The 24,093-nt window shown below is 38.7% G+C and overlaps 1 protein-coding gene across 1 annotated transcript in view; it reads left to right on the top strand.

The window, feature by feature from the left end:
* ROS1 (ROS proto-oncogene 1, receptor tyrosine kinase) overlaps window positions 1-24,093 on the top strand; it is a 66,462-nt gene that overhangs the window by 21,020 nt on the left and 21,349 nt on the right. The window contains exons 18-37 of the mRNA XM_057368988.1: window positions 2,932-3,032; window positions 4,564-4,778; window positions 5,092-5,249; window positions 5,822-5,984; window positions 6,815-7,077; window positions 7,885-7,948; window positions 8,602-8,804; window positions 9,270-9,481; window positions 9,999-10,285; window positions 11,260-11,436; window positions 13,226-13,443; window positions 14,078-14,219; window positions 16,855-17,087; window positions 17,943-18,119; window positions 19,118-19,292; window positions 19,761-19,878; window positions 21,864-22,051; window positions 22,619-22,711; window positions 23,369-23,504; window positions 23,906-24,068. Coding sequence (XP_057224971.1) covers window positions 2,932-3,032; window positions 4,564-4,778; window positions 5,092-5,249; window positions 5,822-5,984; window positions 6,815-7,077; window positions 7,885-7,948; window positions 8,602-8,804; window positions 9,270-9,481; window positions 9,999-10,285; window positions 11,260-11,436; window positions 13,226-13,443; window positions 14,078-14,219; window positions 16,855-17,087; window positions 17,943-18,119; window positions 19,118-19,292; window positions 19,761-19,878; window positions 21,864-22,051; window positions 22,619-22,711; window positions 23,369-23,504; window positions 23,906-24,068 — 3,486 coding nt within the window. The remainder of the gene's footprint in view (window positions 1-2,931; window positions 3,033-4,563; window positions 4,779-5,091; window positions 5,250-5,821; window positions 5,985-6,814; window positions 7,078-7,884; window positions 7,949-8,601; window positions 8,805-9,269; window positions 9,482-9,998; window positions 10,286-11,259; window positions 11,437-13,225; window positions 13,444-14,077; window positions 14,220-16,854; window positions 17,088-17,942; window positions 18,120-19,117; window positions 19,293-19,760; window positions 19,879-21,863; window positions 22,052-22,618; window positions 22,712-23,368; window positions 23,505-23,905; window positions 24,069-24,093) is intronic.

The following is a 24,093-nucleotide window of genomic DNA, read 5'->3' on the forward strand; positions in this document are numbered from 1 at the left end:
GTTCTGGTGTGGCACCTGCTGTACTTGCAAACCTGCAAAACTTCTGCACCTGAGAGAAATGTCTGTGCTGAGAAGGATCAATGCATCTTCCAGTACTAGCCTCCCAGCCTCTCTGTGGGGGCTGGCTCCATGGAAAGATGTRTGCTGTCCAAGCTCAGTGGCACACTTGGATTTAACACATATCCTCTGGATGGTCTGTTGCAAAGGACTGACAAATTCCAGTTTATTCTAAGTGGCAAACCTCAACTTCCTTCCCTTCTCTTTTGATTCACTACTCGCTTCTCTGGATCGCCTCATGCTAACCTCAAATTTCTTGTTCTTGCTTTCAAGAACCTTGGCAGCAATAAGACTGCTTGTCTGGTCCTGTCATTTTTTTTTTTTTCTGCACCTTTCTCTATGTCAGTGATACCAGCCTTCAACCATTCACTTATTCACACCTCCTACAAGCAAACATCTCCTCTCCTGCTTCTCTGCTGCCCTAATCTGTGCACTGACTTCCTGAACTCAGCCTCCTGCTGTGATGCACACAGGCAAAAAGCCAAGCAAAAATGTCTAGATTGAGAAGTGACCAGTTATAGCTGACAGGTGTTTCTTTGTGTAAAATAAAACCCAGAATGAAACTATCAGAAAAAAAAAAAAAAAAAAAAAAAAAAAAAAAAAGGCAGCACAGCATTCTTTAATGGTGGAATTGTTGAACTGGTCATTATTGTCTCAATATCAAGAGGGAAATACATATTTGCACAGGTATGAATATGAATCTTCCTTGCACAATGAAGTCCTTTACCTGGAAAGAACACGTCTTACCTCAGTGGTAAAACACAGATGCAATACTTAATTGCTGTTATCCAACAGTTAAAGCATGTTCTCCACATAAGTGGTTCTCACTGGTATTTACCATTTGTTTTTCTAATAAAGAATTTAGCTGGATCYTCAGCAGTTTATAGCTGTACCTCCTTTTAGCTTGAAATCTGAATGGTAGGAATAGGAATAGAAGCGACTACTGTGAAAATRGCAGGTTTCCTAAACAAATACAAGGGCAGAGCTTTGAAAGTCTAATTTCTTTGGCAGGAGCTAGATCCTTTTATGGCAATTATTTTATTTTCCAATCAGTTGTTTAGCTCAGCTGGTGTGTATTGGCATAGCTTGATTGATTTCAGCAGAGCTACTCTGATTTATTCCAACTTAGGGTCTGGCACAGAATTCCCAAAGCACTTTGTGAGTTGTTTACRCCRTAMAATGTGGCTGGGACAAAAGTAATTYATAGGGGAGCAGCAAGGTGCRTTATATGGGATYGAGGYCAGGACCCTCTAGGTGTGGTCCCTTAATATTTCTAGTCAAAGGGTATTCCAAATAACTGAATYTATCCTTCATCTCGCCGTGTTCAGTTATGTTGCATCATCACAACTACAGTGCCCAGAGATTAATACCTCTGTGAACTGGGAAATGTTTGCCTCTTTTTGAAGCGTAACAGCAGGGAGGTGTTAAATTCCTGCCTAACTCCTGAAAATGAATAGTACAAATATTTATTTGCCTTTTAATAATGGTGATACAGAGATCAAGAGAAAGAAGATAGACACGTCTCTGGGAAAATGTAATAGTTGCAGAAAAAAGAAATGGGGCAAGGAAGAAAGACCCAAATGTTTAAAAAAGCAACATAAAGTCAGGAAGATGTCTTTTGGTGTTGAGCATGGGAGGGAGAATAGGTAAAAGGGATAAAATATAGCATGGTTGACTAAATATACACTCAGGAACATACACGCTGTGAGATATTTTTAACAGGACAACCTACAGGAGCAATCATTCAAACCTTGATTTTCTGACATACAATGTCAACAGAAATATGTCAAGAATGTGATTGCATAAGGAGCAGCAGACAACTAAGTGATATAGCATTTGCTTTCCTGTCATCATCTTCTGCAGTTTATTAATGAAGAGTTAGGAAAAAAAAAGGCTGTTCCACTTACATACATAATGGAAATTTAAGCTTATAAAAGAATAGTTACGACTAGTGTTTGCATGGGAAGTTTGAGAGCTGCTGGAAAACATGTTCAGAGAGGCCTCTAACAACTTGTAAGCTGTGCTAATGATATAAAATAGACTAAACTTGCTAACATTTAACAGACTAACTTGTGGAAGCRAATTATTTTTTATTCACAGAACAGATTATTAAATGTCTGATTTTTATTGCTGCTACATATGGTGTTGGATCTGTTGTTTACTGCAGAAACAAGAAAACTCTTATTTTGAATATTAGATCATATTAAAAAGAAACAACAAATCTTTCACCTCACTTAAAGGAAGATGAAACATTGAAGTAATGAACAGGAAGATTGTTTAATTTCCTCCCCCCCTTTTATTTAATAATAAATTACTTACAAAAATTTAAATATTCAAATTGCCTCCTTAATCAAATAAATGAATTAAAATTTTGCATCTATTTTCCATAAGAAATGCAGCACATTAAATACTYTATGTATAAATCAAAGCTGTAAAACAAGACAAAAGATCTGAAGTGCTTCCTTTAAAAGGGGATTCTGAGTTTCAGACTGGATACCCCCCACCTGTTTCAGACAAAAAATGTTAAAATACCAGAGGTATTCTGGAGCTTTTGATGGGTTGTTCCACTAATCACTTGATATGCTATTGCCATCATATCTGARGTACTCAGATGCTCCAGGGATGAACACTGTGACAGGTGTTAATAAAATGTTATCTAGAAAATCATCAGCTGCTATAAATAGGTGTCCACCAAGGACCGGATTATTTTCTAGTGCATTTCTTTTTGTGTCAGAGTAAACATTCATGGTAGTAATGTTATTTTTGCCAATAAATAACTACTCATGGTGATGTCTAGATGACTGTTCTGCCTAAGGGTTCTTAGCTCAGAAGCAAAGGTGTGCTCAAATTGMTATTTGGACTGTTTTTCCTTAGGTGGTTGGTGTAACTTTGGATCTCACCTATGGTTTTCTTTACTGGCTTGTGCAAGATAGTCTATGTCTAAACCTATACAGAGCTTCTCTCTGCAAAGAAGGGTAAGTAAATGTATAGGAGAGGTAAGAAAGTCTATATTTTCTGGTTTTTGTWATACTCTTTCAGAAAAAAAATGGTATCCAGTGCTGGGAACACCATTTACTAATTCAACAATAAACAAAAAGAAGAGCTAATGATCATGGCTAACTGATGGCGAACTGTTGAGGTGGTTGGTAAGTTTTACAGTGAGAGAAACATGGTACGGAACCTCAACTGAACTGAGGTCATGCTCATCAATTTTTAGACTTAGCTTTAGGAAATAATTGCTGTTTATTGTCTATTTCAACTTGGCATTTACAACACTTGACAGYTCCCAAGTGCCTGGAGCTCTGTAACTTGCTCATCTTTGATGAAGCTCAGGACTTGAACTGACACCTCTTTCTCACCTGAGCAAACAGAACTCAGCAGGCTCTTGWTCATCCTAAACATGAAATGGTTTCTGAAAGGCAAAGTTTAAAAAGAYAAACCATAACAAACCACATTTATGGGTTAGCTTGGTTACATCCTAAAACCTTGAGAAGAATGGTGGTTTGTTCTCCGAGTGTCAAGTGTATAATTCATAGTAGTTTGTGAAACTATGTTTTTGCTCCCTTCCTTATGGAGAATTCCATTATTTTTTTTTCAAGCATCAGCTTAAATATCTTTGACTGAATTGAGCAGCATCTGTATTTACATGTGCTCACAATGTTGCAGGCTGGCTTTGTGTGGAATCAGCTGAATTTTCTGACTGATTTTAGACTTGCTATGATTAATAGTAAACACTTAAGGAATCAAAATATGTTGATTAGTTTTAGCTGGAACATGCAGCCTTATTGTGAACAAATTGGCAGCCATAAATCATTGTCCTTGGCATGCCAGAATACAGAGATTAGAAGTAATCCATCCTAATGGACCTGATGGTATGTCAAAGCCTTTCCAAATTTGTTTTTGATAGCATGTGTCTAAGCTCAAAGACATTTCTGAGATGGCAAAATGATGYCTCTTACAACATATTTAATCTTTTAGCCAGAAGATAAATTGGGACCTAAAAAGGCCTGGAAGTTTTGACATAMAATATACAAGGCAGATTAAATCACCAGTGATCCCACTGCAGAAAAATGTTAATAGAGTTKAATAAATAATGGAAGGAAACTAGCAGGGTCAAATAAATCTGGGTTCCTGATGTAGTGAAATAGAATGAATCTCATGCTCTGAAGTAGACTTCATTGTTCAGTGGAATTGCTGAGAGAAGGTGGGTTGATTTTTCAGAATACCAATACATTAATGCAGTAGAATATTAATCCATTTTATAATTATTTTCCAATGAAATAAAGGGAACAAATGTACTTTTATTCTTTCCTGCAATRTTTCATATTCTGAAAAGTGATCTGCTTTACAGAGCTTAAAGAAAACTTTTTGATTTGTTTTCCTGCCTCCTACATGAGTATTGAGAATTTGAATGATAAGAAACTTACCAATAYGTCAAGSATTGCATAAATCTGTTCCCTTTACRTGTGTGCTATCAGTTTGTTGATTTCATATATGTTTTCACAGTTGTGGTAATGCCATCATCACAGAATTTGCACCSTGGAGTACCTCAGAAATATCTCAAGGTGCGCTGGAATATTACAGTGGTCGTCTGTTCTGGATTAATAGGCTTCGGTTCATTACAGCCCAGGAAGTCAATCAGAGCCTAAGCRTTCCCTTCTCACAACCAGCAGAGTTTACAGCCTTTACCCTTGTTCACACATCACTTAAACCTTTGCCAGGTTTGTTATTTCCTTTATCTAAACTCCACAATAAAAGTATTCACTGTCAGCCTGAAATCCTTCATTATTGAAATWGTTTAGTCATTTGACAAAAGATAAGGATATCAGGATACACCTGGATAATGTGCAATTATAAAAGCTGATAGTATWGGTATGGGTATAAAGAATACAGGATGGTGTTATTTATTTTTTCCTTTAATGATGGTTTACAGGATTTCCCATGGTMCTTTCATGCTATAAGTCACGTTTGAATAGTCTGCCTATTCCTCATATTCTTCTTTAGTTAATTTTTTTTTCTTCTGTTTATGGACAGGAAATTTTTCTTTTACACCAAAAGTGATTCCRGATTCAGTGCCAGAGTCTTCTTTCAGAATTAAAGGAAATTCCTCAAGTTTCCACATCACTTGGAGWCCCTCCACAGAAGTGGAATGGGGAACTGTCTTTTACTGCGTGGGATCAAAAGCTCTACAAGTGAGGATATTGATGAAATCCCTCTGTGTTATCCACATGTATTACTGCATCTACTTGCTGATGTATCTGTTTTTAAGAAGAAATAGAGTTTGTTTCTTCAGCATTTTCAAATTGGTCAAGAACCAAAYGAAATTGTAAACAGAGTGCAGTTGTCCCATTTCTCCAGCACTGCAGCCAGCTGTGGCTCTGGGCTGGCAGCAAGGAGCTCACAGTGCTCAAAGATCCATGAAAAGCATTCTCACAGTAACTCAGACACAGGAGTGTCCTCTGAAATCACAGTGGGACAGCCTTTGCCTGAATGTGGAATCTAGCCTTCATCCAGCCTTAACTTTAGTGCATTTCTGATCATTAAAGTATCAAGCTTTACTTTAAATTCAAAGGACATTTTRCTGGCACATTGCCACACATCACTACAGTGCCACAGGAGTGGTGAAACAATGACCACTCACAGGAAGAGAAGCTGTGTTTTGATTTAGTTGACCAGTCTGGTGAGGGAGTTTTTGAAAACTGAAGGCCTTTCTGAGTAGGAAAGAAGTCTTGCTTTATTTTTTTCCTTTTTATTTCATTTACAGTCTCTGGAAAGTGAAGGATGCCTCCATCCCCATAACCTGACAGTGCCATCCTACCGAGTGGATTGGCTGGAACCATTTACACCCTTTGATTTTACTGTCACTCCCTACACATACTGGGGCAAGGCACCAATGACATCTGTATCCCTTCGAGCCCCTGAAGGAGGTACTAAAATGTTAAATCCTGTTCCTCACATTTAATGGGTACTGGAAGCAGCTTGGTGTCCGCAAGTGAAACCCTGGAGCAGGATGAGCAGCTTTCAGAGCTAGTCAGCTGCAGGCAGGATTGCAAGGACATGTTTCTGAGTATCTTTGGCAATTATCTATTGTAAACATAAATGCAGACAATTGAAGTAATASAATTCAGAACAGAAAATGCATGACAATATATTCACCATGTGCCTATGACTATGCGCGAGGAAGAGGAATTGAATTCTTGACAATGAACACCAAAGGTTGCATGCAATATCTTAACCACTTATTAGATTGTTTATAAATGTTGTGCCCATTTTACTCTTGCTTCAGTATTTAGTTTTGTTCTTATACACATCAGAATTAAGTTAGCTGAAATATACAGTTGAGTGACTGAAGCACATAAGCTTTCTAGCTTATGAGATRCAGTAGATTTTGAAGTGAATAGGAGAGGGGGTAGAATACGCTCTGTGTTGTACAGCACCACACTTACTTACAGGACTTGGCTAAATAGRTATGTCCCAATCTCAGTGCAGGAGCACATTTTTTTTCTTGTTTTTATAGCTCTTTCTTTGGCTAGGCAAGTTAAAGTCAGATAGCCACACAGAGGTGAAAAACAGAAAGGAATTACCATGAAGTTTTAGATGATCTTCTGCAGTTTGCACCTCACCGAATGCTATCTGTCTCTGTCAGCATTGGCATAGTAAAGCTCAGGCTCAAAACTAAGAGTTAACTGTGAGGTAGAGTTTGTGTTTTAATAGGAGTATTTTGTTCTGTGGATTTTATCTTTATTTTTTTATACAGTTCCTTCAGCTCCTATGAACCCTAGAATATATGGGTTACAAAATAACCTACAAGACAGTGATGGGAAAGTCYTTGTGGAGCTCAGGTGGGACAGACCTGAAAGGGACAATGGAATATTAACGCAGTTCAGGGTTTATTATCAATTGTTGAATCAGAGCAGCACTGCTGGSACTTTCACGGAGTGGATTGAAATCAATGTTGAACCCACCCAGATGCAGTTTTCTCTCAAGGATGTGCTTCCCAGCCTCACAGTAAGGTTTCAGGTATGAAAAATTACTAAGCTTGTTTCGTGCTGGACGGTAGATGTTATCTGTGCTGGCATGTGTTTGCCTGGGAGTTGTTTTTCTGGCTTGGGGCAAAGGCCTTGTGGTTTCTGCTCATAGAAATGTTGATTTGCTGACTCACCCATGGGCACCTGGCTTAACCTTTCTGTCTATCACATTGCTCACTAAATGGTGAAGCCCAAAAGAAACTTTTCTAGAGGTCTCCCTGAGCCACTGCTAAAACCTGCAAGCTGGACAGAGATTCAWCTGATCTGGCAGAGAATCACAGGCCATTTGAACTGAGCCACAGTTTGAGAAATGCAAGGACTCACGTGGCTTCCATGGAGAGAGACTTCCAGTGCAAAACTTGTCAAGAAGTCGTATTTTCATTGCGATAGAAGTTTTGAAACATGAAGGATGTGTGCTTGAAAGGCAAGTTAGAAGCATGAGACTGTGTGAAGGACCACATGCTCATGGGGGAGAGCAGCATGTTGGTTGCAAGGTCAGCCAAGTAGGAGTTGTTCCTGGCTGGGAAAAGRAGAAAGACTGTGGAGTCCTTTGACTCCAACTGTGAGATGCAGCATGAATTATCACTCCCTGGACCACTGCTTAAAATTCTCTTCACAGCCACAGTCCCAATCTGAATGAACTGACCAGAGCAGCCTGATGTCAAACAGAGCACACATTTTTGTTCCTAGATGAGGAAAGGGGGTCTTCTGGTTTTGTTGCCATCTGTGAACTCCACAGGCTCTCAAACGCAGTCATTTATGCTGTTACTTAACATAAGTATCAATCCCCTGTCCACAGGTGCAAGCCTTCACTTCTGTAGGTCCAGGACCTTTGTCTGATGTGGCAGAGARGAATTCATCAGGTATGGATGATTTAGGTGCTGTCTCCTSGTTTGTGTGCAATAGSTGGAGAAAGGGACAGTGCAAGAATKCRGCAATCTGATAAATATCCTCCAGTGCTTTATGAGACATGCAACAGAGGAAACAGTTACAGCCTCTGATATGAAAGAATAAGACATTCCTTATCATTAGACTAATTTTCAGGAATTTCAATCCTTTCCTAAAAACTATGCTAAATTAGCTTTTTTTTTTGTGCAACTACAGGCTAGCATGAAAAAGTAGGTTTTCACCTGTAATCTRTATACTGCTAGAGATCACAAAATATTCCTAATTAGGCTGTCAAAGTTAACCAGGRGAGTTAGAGATTTACTGGAGACCATAAGCTATTTCTAGTTTGGCTGTTAACGGTATGAACTTAATGAATTCATTTAATGAACAAATCTGTTTTACCATGCTTAAGTTTTTTAGGTAAGCATTCACAATGCCACTGAAAATATCTCAGTAGTTTGATTGTGATAACAAGAGGGCATCTCATTATTTTATTTATTTACTGTGGCATACATCCAAATGTAAATTAGAGCCCATCATTTATTTGTATATTGTACTTGCTTTCTTTGTGAATGTGATTATCTAGGATGGGGTATTTGTAAATTCTGCTGTGCTCTTGTCCTTCCAGATCTGTTCCCTGTCCCTACTCTGATAACTATTTCTGCCAACAAGTTGTTTCTTACTGACACAGACAGTAATCATACCATATGGGAACTTTCAGCAAAGACTAATGTAAAGGACATCTGTTATACTGCTAATGATGACAAAGCATACCATATCACTGAAGATTCTCTTTTTATTCTGAATGTACAGAATGCTTCAATGTTTCAGGTATTCCTTTGTTCACTCCATTATTTCAGAGAATCTAGGGAAGCATGTGGCTATTTCTGTCATTATTTTTTGTCCAACTATGTTTATGAAAAGGGAAAAATGACCAGAGTATGCCATTGGTAAAGTTATCCTATTAATCATAAATGAATTTACTGACATCAGTTTTGTTGATATCCTATCAGATATTTAATTTAAGATTCTCACTATTAAATATAAGAAATCCATATTTTATATCACAGTTAATTTAATTTATTTAATTCTCATTTCAAGAATATGGAAGTAACAGTATATATTTGTGAAAAAAATAGTTTTGATTTGTCTAAAAATATTACCAATCCATGGCACGTCTTTATATTTTGACTTCTACTTCCCAAGTAGAAATTTCTCTTTCAGAAACAAATTGAATTTCATAATGTCCTAACATCAGGTTGGACAATTCTGTCCTTTTAAATTTTTTTTTTTAAGTTTTTCAAAGATGCATATCTTCACAATGTCACAGCCATCACAGTTGACTGGATTGCACGGCACCTCTTTGTTGCCCTGAAAACACCACAGAATGAAACTCAAATATTTGTTATTGATCTTGAGCTCAAGAAAAAATCTCTAAAAGCCTTGAACATGTGGGTGGGCAAAAGTAATTCAACTGTATCATCTCTGTTATCATACCCTTTCTTAAGGTAAGGCACATATTKGTAATAACTTTTTAAAGCAATTTTAGACATGATTTTCAATTGAACTTCAACTGTTAAGGACCAAAAAGAACTTTTTATRGTACATGATTTTGACATTATGAAAATCTCAGAAATTTTGGATGTAGTRCTACTTTTGTACTGCTAGTTGAGCTTGGATTTATCTAATTTCAAGATGATGTCTGTGTTTGAGTAAAGATTTCAAATTATGCTTAAATACTGATAGGTTCCTTGATTTAATTAGTGCAAATGAACGTCAGCACCAGACAACGATTTTTTTTACAGTAACCTTTTTATCCAGAAGAATCAGATATTGTGGACTGCCATACAAGAATAATTATTTGGCATTTGGAATCACTTGCAAGTACGCTGCTGTAGTCACCTGGTTTTAAATGTTCTGGGAGATTTGTGATGAGTTACTCAGTTACTCCGATTAGGATTGCATTTAGGGCAGATTGCTCTGGTTGGAGTTTTTCTCCTGAAAACAATGCATTTTCTTTGACAGCCGCTTGTACTGGATGGAAGAGGTTGATAATGGCAGCCACATGTTTTATTATGATATTCTGAATAACACCGTGCACTACATTTTGGGACACGCATTGGTGGAAAAACAGGGGAGGAGCTACTGTACTTGTAATGTCACAGAAGCAGAGCTAGGAAGACCTATGAGTATGGATTTGTCTGACTCCAAAAATCCCCAGCTGCTTTTTATCAGAGGAAGAGATGAAATATGGGCCTCCGATGTCGATGGTTGCCGCTGCTGGAGAATTACCAGAATATCGAATATTCAAGGTCTGAGACCTCTTTTATTTTTCTASGTAGTTTGTGATTACTGCTATCTCTTACTTCAGACAACATTAATTTCCAAAACCAGCATTGATGAAGCACTTTGTTTATAAAAATGATTCATTTATATCAATATGGACAGAAAGTTTGTGTTCTGTGTTTCCAGTTGTGTACCCTATTCATACAAACTAGGAGAAAGAGCAATGTGAGGATATTTACTGATGCAAATTTGCATTCTAGTAAGATTTAAATCAAATGAGATGCTGCAGCCTCAAATGCTGTCAATCGATTTCACCTAGAGTATTAACACATTATTTTGCTAGCATTTCATATAACCTACACCTATTGCATTTTATCTCAATGAAAAGACACAATAGCAACTTATGCCTGAAAATGGCATTGCAGACTTCAATATGTGGGGAAGGTACTTCATGCAGGTAGGATCTTGTATGAAAAATTATCCATGTTTCACTTTCTTATTGCAATAACATTTACTCTTGGTTGCTTGGTCCTCAGCTCAGCTCTGGAGGAGTGCTGGTAAAGCTGCTCTGTTGCCASAGGAGCTGTCTTAATTTTTCCTGGGAGATGGCAGGTCAGGAGGTTTTCATCTTAGAGAAAAGAGCATAGTTTCTATAGACAAGTGTTTTATTTCTTGTGTTTGTTAATTGAATAGCTTTGTTAATTGAATAGTTTGTTAAATGAATATTTCTTGTGTTTGTTAATTGAGTTGAATCCCATAATTATGGATAATAAAACAACTTCAAATCTACACTTGTAAACTGCAATAAAAGTGTCTCAACTTCATGRGACCCACTGGAAAACATCAGAAATCTCTTTTCAAGGGAAGATCTTTGAGGATATGGTATGGCCAAGAKAYKCACCCATATTGACTCACTGTGAATRCAAGCACCTGCCTGCTCTTGTAAAATCATCTGCTCAGGGCTGATTATAAAACTTAACTATGCAATGTTTTCCTACAGGTAATAAAATTGGCAGCTTGACTGCAGATAAGAAATTTATATACTGGACCACTGAAACAAAGGAATACACTGAAATTTGGCTAGCAAATAAAGAAAGCGGAAGGCATTTTCTTCACAAGAGAGTGAATCATGACCTGAAAATCTTAGCTTACAGCTCAGCAGCACAATCATATCCAGGTAGAGGGGACTTGGGTTATTTTGTAAATGTAACCAATTTGTTTCGAGCATATTTAAGTTGCAGATTGTGTTGTGTGTATTTATGCAAAGTATGCTTCATGGCTTCAGGTACCTTCTGCACAGAAACAATTTACACATTTTTGAAAAGATGAATGTAAGGACTGGCCTTGTGTTGGATATGATGGAAGGTCATGATGATAAATACTGCCCGTTTGTTAAAGCCTGTCTATGCCTGTTTTCAAAGTTATGTCAGAACTGGAGATTTCGAGAAGGCAGTGCAAATTACAGCACAGAAAAAGAGTAAATATGTTCCACARTGTTGTAGCAGGAGTTTGATTATGATCCCTGTTATGACACAGATTTCTGAGTTTGTTAACAAGTATGCAAAACTGAAAAAAAGGTCTGTCCTTCCAAAGACATAAGAACTCTGCGTATTAAAGTGATTTATAAAGAATTCCTTGAGAGGCAATTACATTATAGTAGATGCAGACTTCATTTAGAACTCCTAATATTTTAAACAAACTGTTGTAAAAAGATAATGAAAGAAATAGAAATGAGTTTTAGTAGAAAATTAGGATTCATGGTACCTATAGGAATTATCTTTGTAAATGCTGAGGTTTAGAACAGCTACTAGCAGGATGAATATATTAAAAATAATTATTGAACTCCAGTTTTGCATAAAACAACCTGGCAAATATACAAGAGAATACTTTAACAAGATGGACTTCTTTGGGATAAAGAAATTTCACATTCTTTTGGGTAGCTGGTAGAGTCATGCCTGCCCGCAGCTGCTCTGACCAATGCTCAGACCATTCTTGCCAGCACTTTGGGCATGTTTGTTCTCATGAGARCTGTGTGGGCTTGGCATTGGTGCAGGAGCCTGGTTTGKCTGTACCTGGTTGGGACAGAATGTGCCAACCCCTATCTCCAGGGAGAGGTTTCCTGCAAGAGCCCCAGGCTTAGCTGCTGCAGAAAGAGAAGAACCAAATTTCAGTCCAAATGGATTATTTCTACCCAGAGATTCCCTTATTTCTTATTTACATTGACTGCTGCAAATATATTTGGAGGAATATGCATGAACCTGACTTTGGTAGGATTGGCAGGGCTGCACATTTTGAGATAAGTGGCCTTGACTGTGAGGTCASTTTGTTCTGGCCTTGTACCTTCTTCTTTGTGCACATACCTAAGTTTCTTCCTTCTTAGCAGGAAATCCATTTAATATATTTTTGGTTTTGGAAGTACATTGAGTGATGACAAATTTTCTTTTGTTACTTTTTGGTAACGGTCAGAGTGTAGTTTTCTATTCTTTTTTCCCTATAGAAGACTCCTTTTCTACCTCCCAAATTTGTCTCTCCTTACCTGGTGTTATGTTACACATGGGGAGCTGTTTGGAAGGGAGAACAGATAACATTTAATTGCTAGAGAAAGACACTGTCTATTCTGCATATCTGTCTTTTCTGTGACAGACAAGTTTGGGCTCATCAATATGTACTGCCCTTGACAACACAGCAACTACAATTTGCATTTCCATTTCCTACTTAAATTCCTTATTAAAGTTATATSTTATCAAAGATAAATGAGCATTTCTTTGATGACCACTGTTTTTATGTCCATGAAAATAATMAAATAAAATACTTTTGGGTGGGATTTTCTTCTGTTTCTGTTTGTGAAAGCAGAAAGAATACTTTGTAATTACGCCTACATATAAAAATGGTGGTAGAATCCCATGCAAGTTTGAATTGGTCCARCCATAATTAACTTTTAAAAAATATTTTGATGTTTTTCCTAGATAAAAGATGCCTGATTGTCTTGCCAAACACTGAGAAACCTACTATCCTTGCTACAACAAACACCAGTTTTACATTAAGCTTACCATCTGTCACACCACAGCAACYATGCCCTGGCATATCCCAACCTACACCGACATACCTGGTATTTTTCAGACAAATGACAAAAAACTGCAGGAACTCAGGAAACTGTTTGTCTGCTCTACGGCACAACACAGTGGTATGGCTATTTCACAGAAAAATGCATATGATATCATATAGAAACAGGGAATGTAAAGCCCCTTCTAGTAATTTTGAAAACCATTCTGTAGCTCTCTGTCAACAAGTTTTTCCATTTCTACATCCCAACAGTATTTGTCCTTTCTCTCTGGTATTTGGTAAGTGGTAGATTCCTTAGTTTTTCTTTGTACAAGTACCCCTCTACTTTTCAACATACCTTTGCTAAAATCTTATTGAAATGAGTCTTCGATTTCTGGTGAAATAACTCTGGAGACCGTCCATCAACCACGTAGCTTGTCTTTATGGGCTTTGTGGTAGTGCTATTTGTGTCTGTAATACTTTTCTTCTTATATATATATATATTTTTTTTACTTTGCCATTTCCTGTGTGCATACCAGCCCCTGAACAGTGGGAATTACACTTTGGCTTGTGTTTTGGGATTTGCTATCTTTTCTGTAGGGACCTATTACTCAAACTGTGATTTTAACATTCCTTTTTTTAAGCACTAAAGTGTATTACAGWGCAAAACCACTACTGTATTACTGTCTTTAACACACATTTCATTGACAGGTGATTAGGTTGCCATATGAATCTCTTTTTTAAGAAGCATTTTATTATTTGATTTCAAATTACAGGAATTTCAAGATCCTATTGCTGTCTTAGACAACCTACAGCCATTTTCAAGTTACATCATAAAAGTTGCAGTGAAAAACTACTATTCAGATGAGGAAGTGCTGCCTGMAGAAGAAGGCACAGTTGGCACAACTCTGTATGGAGGTTTGTTTCATATTTTATTCTGATTTTGAACAGAATTCTCATCTCAGAAAAAGTTTGGGTATGTAAGTTTGGGTGGTAAATCAGAAAGTAGACAAATAGTCTGTTTAAAATGTAATCTGTGTAKATCCTCACAAGGTTTTGGCAAGCAGACTTGATAAATTTGTAAGATACATATGYATTCTTTAATGCTTTGGCTCATTGGCTTCCTGAGGAAAGATAAATTGTTGTTAAAAGTGACTAAAAAGTTGCAGTTTCTGCCTTGGATCACATCTTTAAATAATTTGTGTTTGAATGTTTATATGGTTATATTTGTTTAAACATTTGTGTTATATATTCATTCAGCATTAAGATTTTTTCCCTTGGCTCGAAGTCTTTCTCAAAATTGCTGTTTCTTAGGGCAATGCAGATTTGTTTTGTTGTGAACCAGGCTGAAAAAACAATGCTACCTTTCCACGTTTGGCCTGAATGACAACAGCCCATTTTCAAAATCCCTCTGTTTAAGGTGAACTTCTCATCTTTCAAATGAAAGTGAAACAAGAGGTGCAGGCTTATTGCCACTCCCCTTGTGGAATCCAGACATGCTGTACTTTGGAAGTTCTCTTTCAGCTGTGCTGGCTTTTCCCTCTCAACAGCCAGATCTCCCAACATCTGCACCATCAAGCAAATGGGCTCCCATCCTGTGTGGATCTCKGAATATTGTGAGCTGGTCTCTTCCACCACACCTCCTGCAGTGGGAGAACTGAAGGAAATTGCTTTAGGTTGAGATGGGAGATTCAGATTAGATATCAGAAAAAATGTTTGCACAGTTTGGGTGGTCAGGCACTGGAGCAGATTTCCTGGGAGGTGGTGGAGTCAGCAGCCCTGGAGGTGCTCAGAGGCATCTGGTGCTGGGTGATGTGGTTCAGGGGTTGCAGTGGTAGTGCTGGATGATGTCTGGACTTAATGATCCTAAAGGCCTCTTCCAACTRTGATGATTCCATCTTCCTATGGATTCTAGGGGGAAAAACAAACAAAAGAAAACCCCAATGCACCCAGCAACTCTAACCTTCACTCAATAGATTTCAATTCTTTGAATGGGATTCTGTATCTGCAATATGAAATCTCAGTGACATGTTGATTAGATAAGGTTAAATACTATTGGGATGTGGCAAGAATTGACACAATTACTTCTTTGTATGGTAAACTGTGCCATCCTGCAGCAATGCACACCCTTTCAGTGATGAAACAGGAAGGTGGCATATGAAATGGGAGACTGGATTGCTCCACTCAAATGGAATTTTTCAGTCTCATGTTAAAACGAAACACGAAACTCAGAACAGTCTTCTCTAGTTGGGACAAGATGAAAAATCTGGATGAAAATCAAGTCTTAGACAAAAAGCAAACCAACCCAACAAAAACCCCCCTCACCCCATCCCAGCCTACAAACCCTGAGTATTTTGAATAACTATTTGTATCAACATCCAGAGCTTTACACAATTTGTTGAAAAACTTCCAGCCAGCTGTAAATAGAAGGTATATTGTGTCCTGACACTTATGTTCTCAATTTCATGAATGTAACTGCTAGTTTAAATTGTAATCAGATGCTGCTAGAGCCTCTTGAAGTGTGTACACTATTTAACACCTCGGAAGCTGTGTGAATTCCCTCTGCCTTTCTCTCAATTCTGTAATGAAGTGAAAGAAGCTTGGAATAGTTTGTGCTTTCCATCAAATAGCAAGATAGAGGGAATGAAAAATAGAGGAAGACAACTTAGAAAAATTAATGCATTGCTCTTGCCACAGAGTGTCACTCTTACTACACTCATGTTTTAGCTAGACAAATGAGAAATTGTCTTCTTTCCTAGTCTAATTTCTGCATATTTCATTAAATAATCCATAGTCTTGCTACTAGGATATGAATCAGAGCATATGGACACATCAGACTTATATGTTGGGAACATAAATAGTGCAATGACTTGTTAACTTTTTACCTATCTGGACTGCTCAATARGAATAAAGCATTTTTTTATGCAGAGTAGGGCCATGCCATATCCCATTACAAAGCCCATAATCTTAAATCTTCAAATGAAGGGTTGATCTTTCTAGAACAATTAGTGATTAACCATCTGGTATGGATATCTGACCAGCAACTGAGTTTCTTCCTTACATAGCTCAGCCACACTCTGTATTTCTGAGCAAATTTGTAAATAATGGAAAATAATATTTCTTTTTGGATTTTTTTGCTTCATAAGTTACTGTTCAAGAAAAAGACTTTCCAATTGGAATAGTGCACAGGTTTGTTTATTTTTTGTGTGCATATCCAAGTAAGCACCATAAAAGCAGGAATTCAGTGATATGACTGTAAATGTAGAGGCATAGGACAGCAGCTGTTTTTCTGTTTTGTTGTGATTTTTTGGTTCTTTTTTTCTGCTTGAATGGTAGGACAGCCAAGAAGATACTGAAAAGTCCCTCAAAATGTTTTGAACTTGTCTGCAGCTGACTGACTATAGAAGAATATGAGTTTTACATGTGTAGAGTTTCAGTCCTGTAAAYGGATCATATTCATACACTTAAAACCTTCTTTTCTTTCCTTGGTGACTTTTCTTGACTTCTCTAAAAGGGAGATAAATTTTTCTTTCTGTTTCTTTCTCTCTTTCAGTACCAGAGGCAGTTGGCACCATTAAAACATTAGTTTTGTCTGACACCACCATCAATRTATCTTGGAGTGAACCTCTGAAGCCAAATGGGCCTCTTGAATCCATCCGCTATCAAATCTCTGTGAATTTATTGCCTCCTGTCCCAGTGACACCTCTGCMAAAAAGTGAATTTTCAAATGGGATGCTTGCCTGGTCTGTCAGTGGGCTCCAATCTGGAACAAATAATTCATTCAAGGTATAATTGCAAGTAGTTTTACTGGTTTGTTCACTAACCTGCAAATCTTTAGACTGTTCTTCTGTAAGGCAGACAAATAAAAGTGTCCAATGTGGATTCATAAGAACAATATGTACTGCTTCTCCCTTTACAGATGAAGGCTTAAAAAAAAATAGAAAATGATGCATCTGGACAGCAGGTCCATGACCAGAGTGACATTTTCAGAAGTAACCAAGTAAACATGTTGTCTGCAGAATGTGCACTGAGTGTGCATTTGTGAGGGTATCACAAACAGAGTGATTTACACAGAGTTGGGAGAGTATTCAGCTGACAGCAGGAGGGGATTTAATTTGATTTTGGGCTTTTGTTGATGATTTGGATTGTATAATGGGGAATATATATATATATATATATATATATATACTCACGTACTTAAATACCTGTTTGAATATATGCAAATATGCATACCCAAACATAGGTCATGTTTGGCTGTGGCTTAGTGAAAGGCATTGTGCTAAGGCACTTCTTGACTTTGTGGTTCTGTGGTTCTAAAACACGCCTAATTTGGGTACATCTGCATGTCTGTGTAAGAGCATGTGGCATTTAAGAAAATCCAGAGGGAGTAGAGCCTTGGTAGAAAGCTGAGATAAGAAACTAAGAAGAGTGTCTGATGAAGGTACTCCTGGCYGTGAATTTCCAGCCTGAAGGTGTATAATCCTGCAGTTATGAGGCTCAAAATCTTTCTACACCTATGTCTGTGTTGCCTGAATACTGATTTGTTTGAAAAGTCAGTCTTCCAAACCCTTGGTGTTGCTAAGGCAAAGCTGCTTTTCCAACTGGTCTGATATTGCACAGTTCATCCATTTTCCTTACTAGGTTCTTGCTTTCCATCCTGATGAGAACTGGTTTTCTGAAAGTGTCCCTGTCATTGCAAAAACTTTTGATTCTCCACCTGCACCTATCAACTTAGTCCCCAGAAATACCAGTTTGCAGCTAGAATGGAGAGCTCCTCTGCACATCAATGAAACCAGCTTCTGGTTTGAGCTGYGTAAGGTAAAAATACCTCTAAATTTGGGGTGGGTTTTTTTCCAGATCAGAGAAAATTTAACCTGCCCTGTCCCGTTAAGCAGGACAGGGTGGGTGGCAGGATGTACATGAGGAGTCTCAGTGGATAATTTGGGCATGGTGATGTCAGTCTTAGCTGCTCAGCAGGGGCAGGATGGAGTCAGCATTTGCCAGGAACAAGGAGGAGTGCAGCTGTAGCATTTAGTGCCCCATAGTGCCAAAGGACATCCTGGATGACCTCACTAGAATTCCTCCTGAGTCTCCTGTTTCAGCAGTCCTATCCCTGTTTCCTCACTGCCCTGCTCCAACTGGGCTCGCAGTTGCAAATCCCATGTCTGCCCTGCACAAGGGAAAGAAGGAAAGGGTTTTCAGCAATAATTATTAGCTACAATCTAGTATCAGATTTTTATTTTCYTGTGATAGAGGTTGGGAGAAAATGGCAGAGAGAAGACCAGGTCCAAGGAGGAAGAAGTAAATGCTGTAGTGAGAGCAGCATGCATGGAAACTTCAGACTTCAAAACCTCAACCACTGGACACAGAAAAAAAAGTCATGCTCTTTCTTTACTATGGAGAATCAGATTCATGAGGCCTACACCAAACACTTCYCTGCCCTAAAATAAATGTCACATCACAGTTCCACTAAACCACCTCCTTTCAATTGCATCATGGCAAGCTGAACTCGTGGGCATGTCATGATGATCCAGAAATACAAGGGGAAGGCTCCTTTTGGCTGTGCAAAGCAGGCACTTAATCTGTTTGTTCTTTGTTACTGCCAAGACTTGTAGGTCTCCTGAAAACAAARAAGAAAATTTGGGTTTGTCCTTGGTCTCTGGGAGGGCACAGTCCCATGGTTGAAAGAGCACCTGCGTCATATTTCCACTATGATATTAAGGGGTGGCAAAGTAGTTTATCTACCCAGGAATAGAACTGTGACACACTTTCAGCAGAGCAAGAAAGTTGACCATAATGATATTTTATTTTTCTAGTGGCCAACAAAAAGTGACTGGTTTTCTCCTGCAAACACTTTGTGCACAGGAAATCGTGTTTACACGTGCAACCTCACAGGAACTCTTCCTTGGACCAACTATTTTGTAAGAGTAACAGTAGTTTATGTTACAGGAGTGAAAAGCACTTCCTCTTCAACAAGCTTTAAAACTGCAGGTAGGCACTAAATGCAGGATAACAAGATTTTAAGGCTATTTTCAGGATGTGAATATAAAACATAATATTTTCTAAAATTTATCAGGCAATTACTAAGACCCAATGGTTCTGTGTGTTTGAAAATTGAATAACACAATACCATACCTTCAAAAATAATAGGGGAAAAGAAATGAGGTTCCTTTCCAAGTGGAGCAGAGGAAAGAATGAGGGGAACTGAAATGTAATGCCTATATACAAGTGAGCTCATTGCTGGTGAAYGGCTGGATGTGAATAAAAGTTTTGGAATTGATCCATCACAAAGAGAAGGCCAAGGATTCATTCTCTACAAAGATTAATAATGTAGATCCTCCTTCCTTTTGCATGTCTAATTACCCATGTGCACATCAGATTTTTCTCTGTGCCTGTCAGCCCTTTGTCTTGCTACAAACACATTTTAAGTGTTATGTTTCTTCCCCTGTGTGTCTTAAGCTGGTGTTCCCAGTCAGCCAGGAGTTCCTAAAAGAGCAGAACACTCTAAAAACTCTCTACAGTGGGAAAAGGCRGATGACAATGGAAGCAAACTGATCTACTACATCTTAGAAAGCAGGTAAGCAATGCATGAGCAATAGGTAACAGCCCAGAACAAGTCTGGGTGTGCAGGRGTTTTCAGGTTGGTTCTGATGGGAAGAACGAAATACATACGATGCAAAAGGCCCTTCCCATTGGGATCTCTTTCTTAGATAAACCAAATACCCAAAATTTCCAGAAAYTCCTGGAAAACTTGGAAGAAAATATGTGCTAGCAACATTTTTACACCAACCTTGAAACACAGTTACATATTTGGATCTATGTCAGCGAACAAGAAGATTTAGAGATAATTTCAAATCACAAATCTCAACATACATGTAGTATATATTTTTGGCTAAAACATATATATAAATATATTAGTGTTCAGAGGACTCAAAAKAGGTGCTGTAATATTGCCAGAAATAAAGTATTCCCCTCTATGTAGGATGACTGAATAATTTTTAAAGTGCTCTATCATCAAATATCAATTGCCTAGGATATACATGTCTAGAGTGCCAGATCACTCTTACTCCTGCACTGGCATTGGAAGCGCTGACCAGACAAGTTAGAGCTTATTGCTGTGGGCAGTGACTTTGAACTTCTAATTTTTTGACCATGACTCCTGAGGTTCCTTTAAAGCAGTCAGTGCAAAGCTTAATTAGTGCATTATTTTAAAATGAGGAGAGTCCATCTTCTGAGATTTTCCAGTGATTGTGTGACATCATTACTGATGGAGGGAAGCAGTTTTCTAAACTCAGACATTTCTTTCTCTGTCTTATGAAAGCTAATGACTGACAGTGCTCTGGAGCTGGGCATACTTTATCTGTATAAGTTTTCACCCGGACATATTTTCCTGGTGCTGTAAGCTTCCTACAGTTCWGTGAGCATCCAGGAGCACTGTGAGCATCCAGAGCACTGCATGCTCTGAGAAAATAATAATTTTGGTRTGCCAAGAGACAGTCTGTACCTGACTTGGTGCAGATGGGCAAGGAAATGTCAGTTCCTTGGCTGGTGCCAGGCTGTGCATTAGCTGCTGTGTGCTCCAGATGCCAGCWTCTTATTCATCTCTGGAATCATAAGGCATCATTGAGGTGGTATTTCAATGAAATAAGCTCTTCTCTTGCAGTYTGAATGTACACATGCTGATGTTTTTGAGTGAATTTCACATAAGGTAGAAAAATRTTAGGCCAGTTGCACAACATTCTGAAAATATTTGCCTATTCCTTTTGWGCAGCCTCTGYTYTTCATACAGCTCTAGTGGCAACATRTACACACAAARGACATGAACATATAGATTTCCCATTTTTCTGGTTTAGAAGWGTTTGACCTGTATTCTTCATTAAAGTGTGTTGGAAGAATGAGTGACATACTCATGAAGGTCTTTTCACATGATATATTACGGTGTTGTGTGACATGAAATGATATTTCAGATACGGCCTTTCACGTTTAAGTATGTGGTCTTCTTTTGGTTGGTGAATAATCAGCTCTGAATTTATTGTGAGCAATCAATCTCAGACCAAYGGGGAAAGGAAGAAACACATCCAGCAGTCAGCAGATACTGCAGGAAAGTGGCTAAAGAATGGTGTCTTCACTGACAGTGACTTGCTTCCTGTTTAGCCTGTGAAACCTAATGCACAAGAGACACTGAATTACTGTGGTATGGGAGAGCAAAAAACCTCTAGCACAGTAGAAAAAATAAATGTGGTATTTTTGGGAAAAAAATAGAAAGTTTTGAAATCTTGGCTGTGAGGCATATGCTGAAACAGGTGAATGAGGCATGTACTGAACAGGTTTTTGTGTCTAAAATGTTCTAGTATTTCATTTCCAATGCCAAGATAAAAATTCCTAGCATTGCTGAAATGATATGACACAATTTTCTTCTCTTTAGCCAAAATCCCATAACCAGACCAAGGTTTCATGCAGGCAGAGAAATGTGAAAACCACGGAAATGAAGCAAAGAATGGGGGTAAACTGCCCCCATGGCATTAATGACATACCTTTGACATTATGCTTTGCATGATGCAGGAAACAGTTTGGCAACACCACCGACATGAAGTCCACGTGGRAGGTGGTTTACAATGGCTCCTGTGGCAGTATTTGCACATGGAAGAACAAGAACTTAGAAGGAACTTTCCAGTTCAGAGCAGCAGCTGCAAATGTGCTGGGACTTGGTGAATACAGTGACATCAGCACGGATATAATTTTGAGTAAAGGTATGTCTTGTAATTCTGTATTCTGTTAATCTTTTTTTTTGGTTATTCTAAATAATCGTACCGRTTTATGCACAGAGACTGACTATTATAATAACGATATTCCTGCAAAGGTAATGTGTCTAATGGGTAATAAATGTTGATGTTTYTATGGTGACCCCTGCTGCTAGTGCTCATCCAGGCTCTCTTGCACAGGCCTGARGAGTGCTTCTGCACATTTATACCAGTTTGTGACTCTACCACTCTGCTTTATGATGTGATTCTTGGAAAAAGAGAAACTCATGCACTGGATAAAGGTGTGAGAATTACTTCTTGCCTTCAGCCAGAATGTTAGACTTACACTTTGTGCGTGCTTTTGGAAATCCCAGCTTGAGCAGTCAAACATTTTCTCTTTCTGCACATAGAGAAGGTCACCACTGCAGGAATGTCTCAGGTCTGGGGAGAAGGATTAGTCTGACCAAATGCACACCCAGAAACAGCCTACAAGAGAGCTGAGGTGTGTTCCACTCCGTGGGACTGATATTGCATGCATGCTCAGTCACTGAGCAATTTCCCCCTTCTCTTTAACAGATAATATGATCTCCACGGGCACCATCATTGCCATTGSTTCTGTGATTGGAGTTGTTGTGCTGAGTTTGGCTGTGGTCATTCTGTTCGGTTTTGGTATGTGACTATGTTTTTTGTTTACCCTTGGTTTGCCAGGCCTCAGTAAAAGGSAGTTCAGGTGGTGGGAAATGTTTGGCTTCCAGATTTGGGGAAATGCTGAGTGGCCCCTAGGGTGGAAGCTGGCAGGAATTTGCATATTCTCATTCTTTGAGATCCTAGAGATGGCTGATTATATTTTTGGTTTCAAGGACAGGATAGAAATTCACTCCATCCTCAGGCATTTCTTGCTGTTGGTTATCTGCAGGAAGAGAACAGGAGTGCTTAAGGAGCTCTAATGTTTGTGTGCATCTCATAAAACTTGTATCTTGCAATTCTTAMGTTTAGTACTTTCTCTTAAGCTTTGTCCCTGAAGAAAGGATGCAATGATTACCCTATAAATGTCCACTTGTGATAGTCCTGTCCTCTCACTCCTCATSCTTTCTCTGGGGTCTTTTTGCACACAGAAATGGATACCTGAGTTCTCAGCTCAGTGAAGAGTTGTCTGCATTTTGTGAGGAAAAAAAAAAAAAAAAAGTCAGATGGAAATAACTTGCTTACATGAGCTGTTTGGAGGTGATGCTGATCAGAATAATATAAAATCTGTAGCCTTTCAGCCTGCTCACACACTGGAATGCTCTCAGAGTGAAGCACTTAATGTCACCTTTTCTATTCCAGCATGGAAGCAAAGACTGAAATCCAGAAAACAAGCCTTGCCTGGACAGATAGTGTTTATCCAGGAAGATAAAGAACTAGCCCAGCTCAGGGGGATGGCTGACACAGTGGGACTAGCCAATGCCTGTTATGCTGTACGGTATGTCTGCAGACCAAATCTATTTTCAGAACAAAAGCATCTGACAGGGCTTCCCTGGACCAGTTTTCATGAGGGCACTCATTCCTGACACTCCAGGTGGAGTTGAGGGTTTCAGGGCAGGTCTACCCCAAAGGATGCCCTGTCATGTTACCCCCTGGCACACAGCCCAGCCTGGAACACCCCCAGCCCATCCTTCTTGTGACGGGGACGAAACACGAGTGCACAGGGAAGGAAGAAGACCTGGTGTTTTCCAATAACTTCCAAAATTTCCAGGCCTCACTTCACCTCCCCTTCAATATAGCTGACGAGACAAATAGTACCAGCTTCATTTGAGGAAGAATTGTAATAAAATTTCAGACATTCCCAGGTATGAACAAGTGACTAGTATTGCTGTTTTGTAGCACTCTTCCTTCTCAAGCAGAGATTGAATCACTGCCAGCTTTCCCTCGGGACAAGCTCAAYTTGCACAAATTGTTAGGAAGTGGAGCATTTGGAGAGGTGTATGAAGGGACTGCAGTTGATATCCTGGCAGATGGAAGTGGAGAATCCAAAGTAGCAGTCAAGGTAATCACAGCCRTGTATTTCTTTG

The sequence above is a fragment of the Malurus melanocephalus genome, unplaced genomic scaffold (genome assembly GCF_030028575.1).
Source record: "Malurus melanocephalus ecotype Western Australia unplaced genomic scaffold, MMel_1.1 scaffold_100, whole genome shotgun sequence".
Lineage (NCBI taxonomy): Eukaryota > Metazoa > Chordata > Aves > Passeriformes > Maluridae > Malurus > Malurus melanocephalus.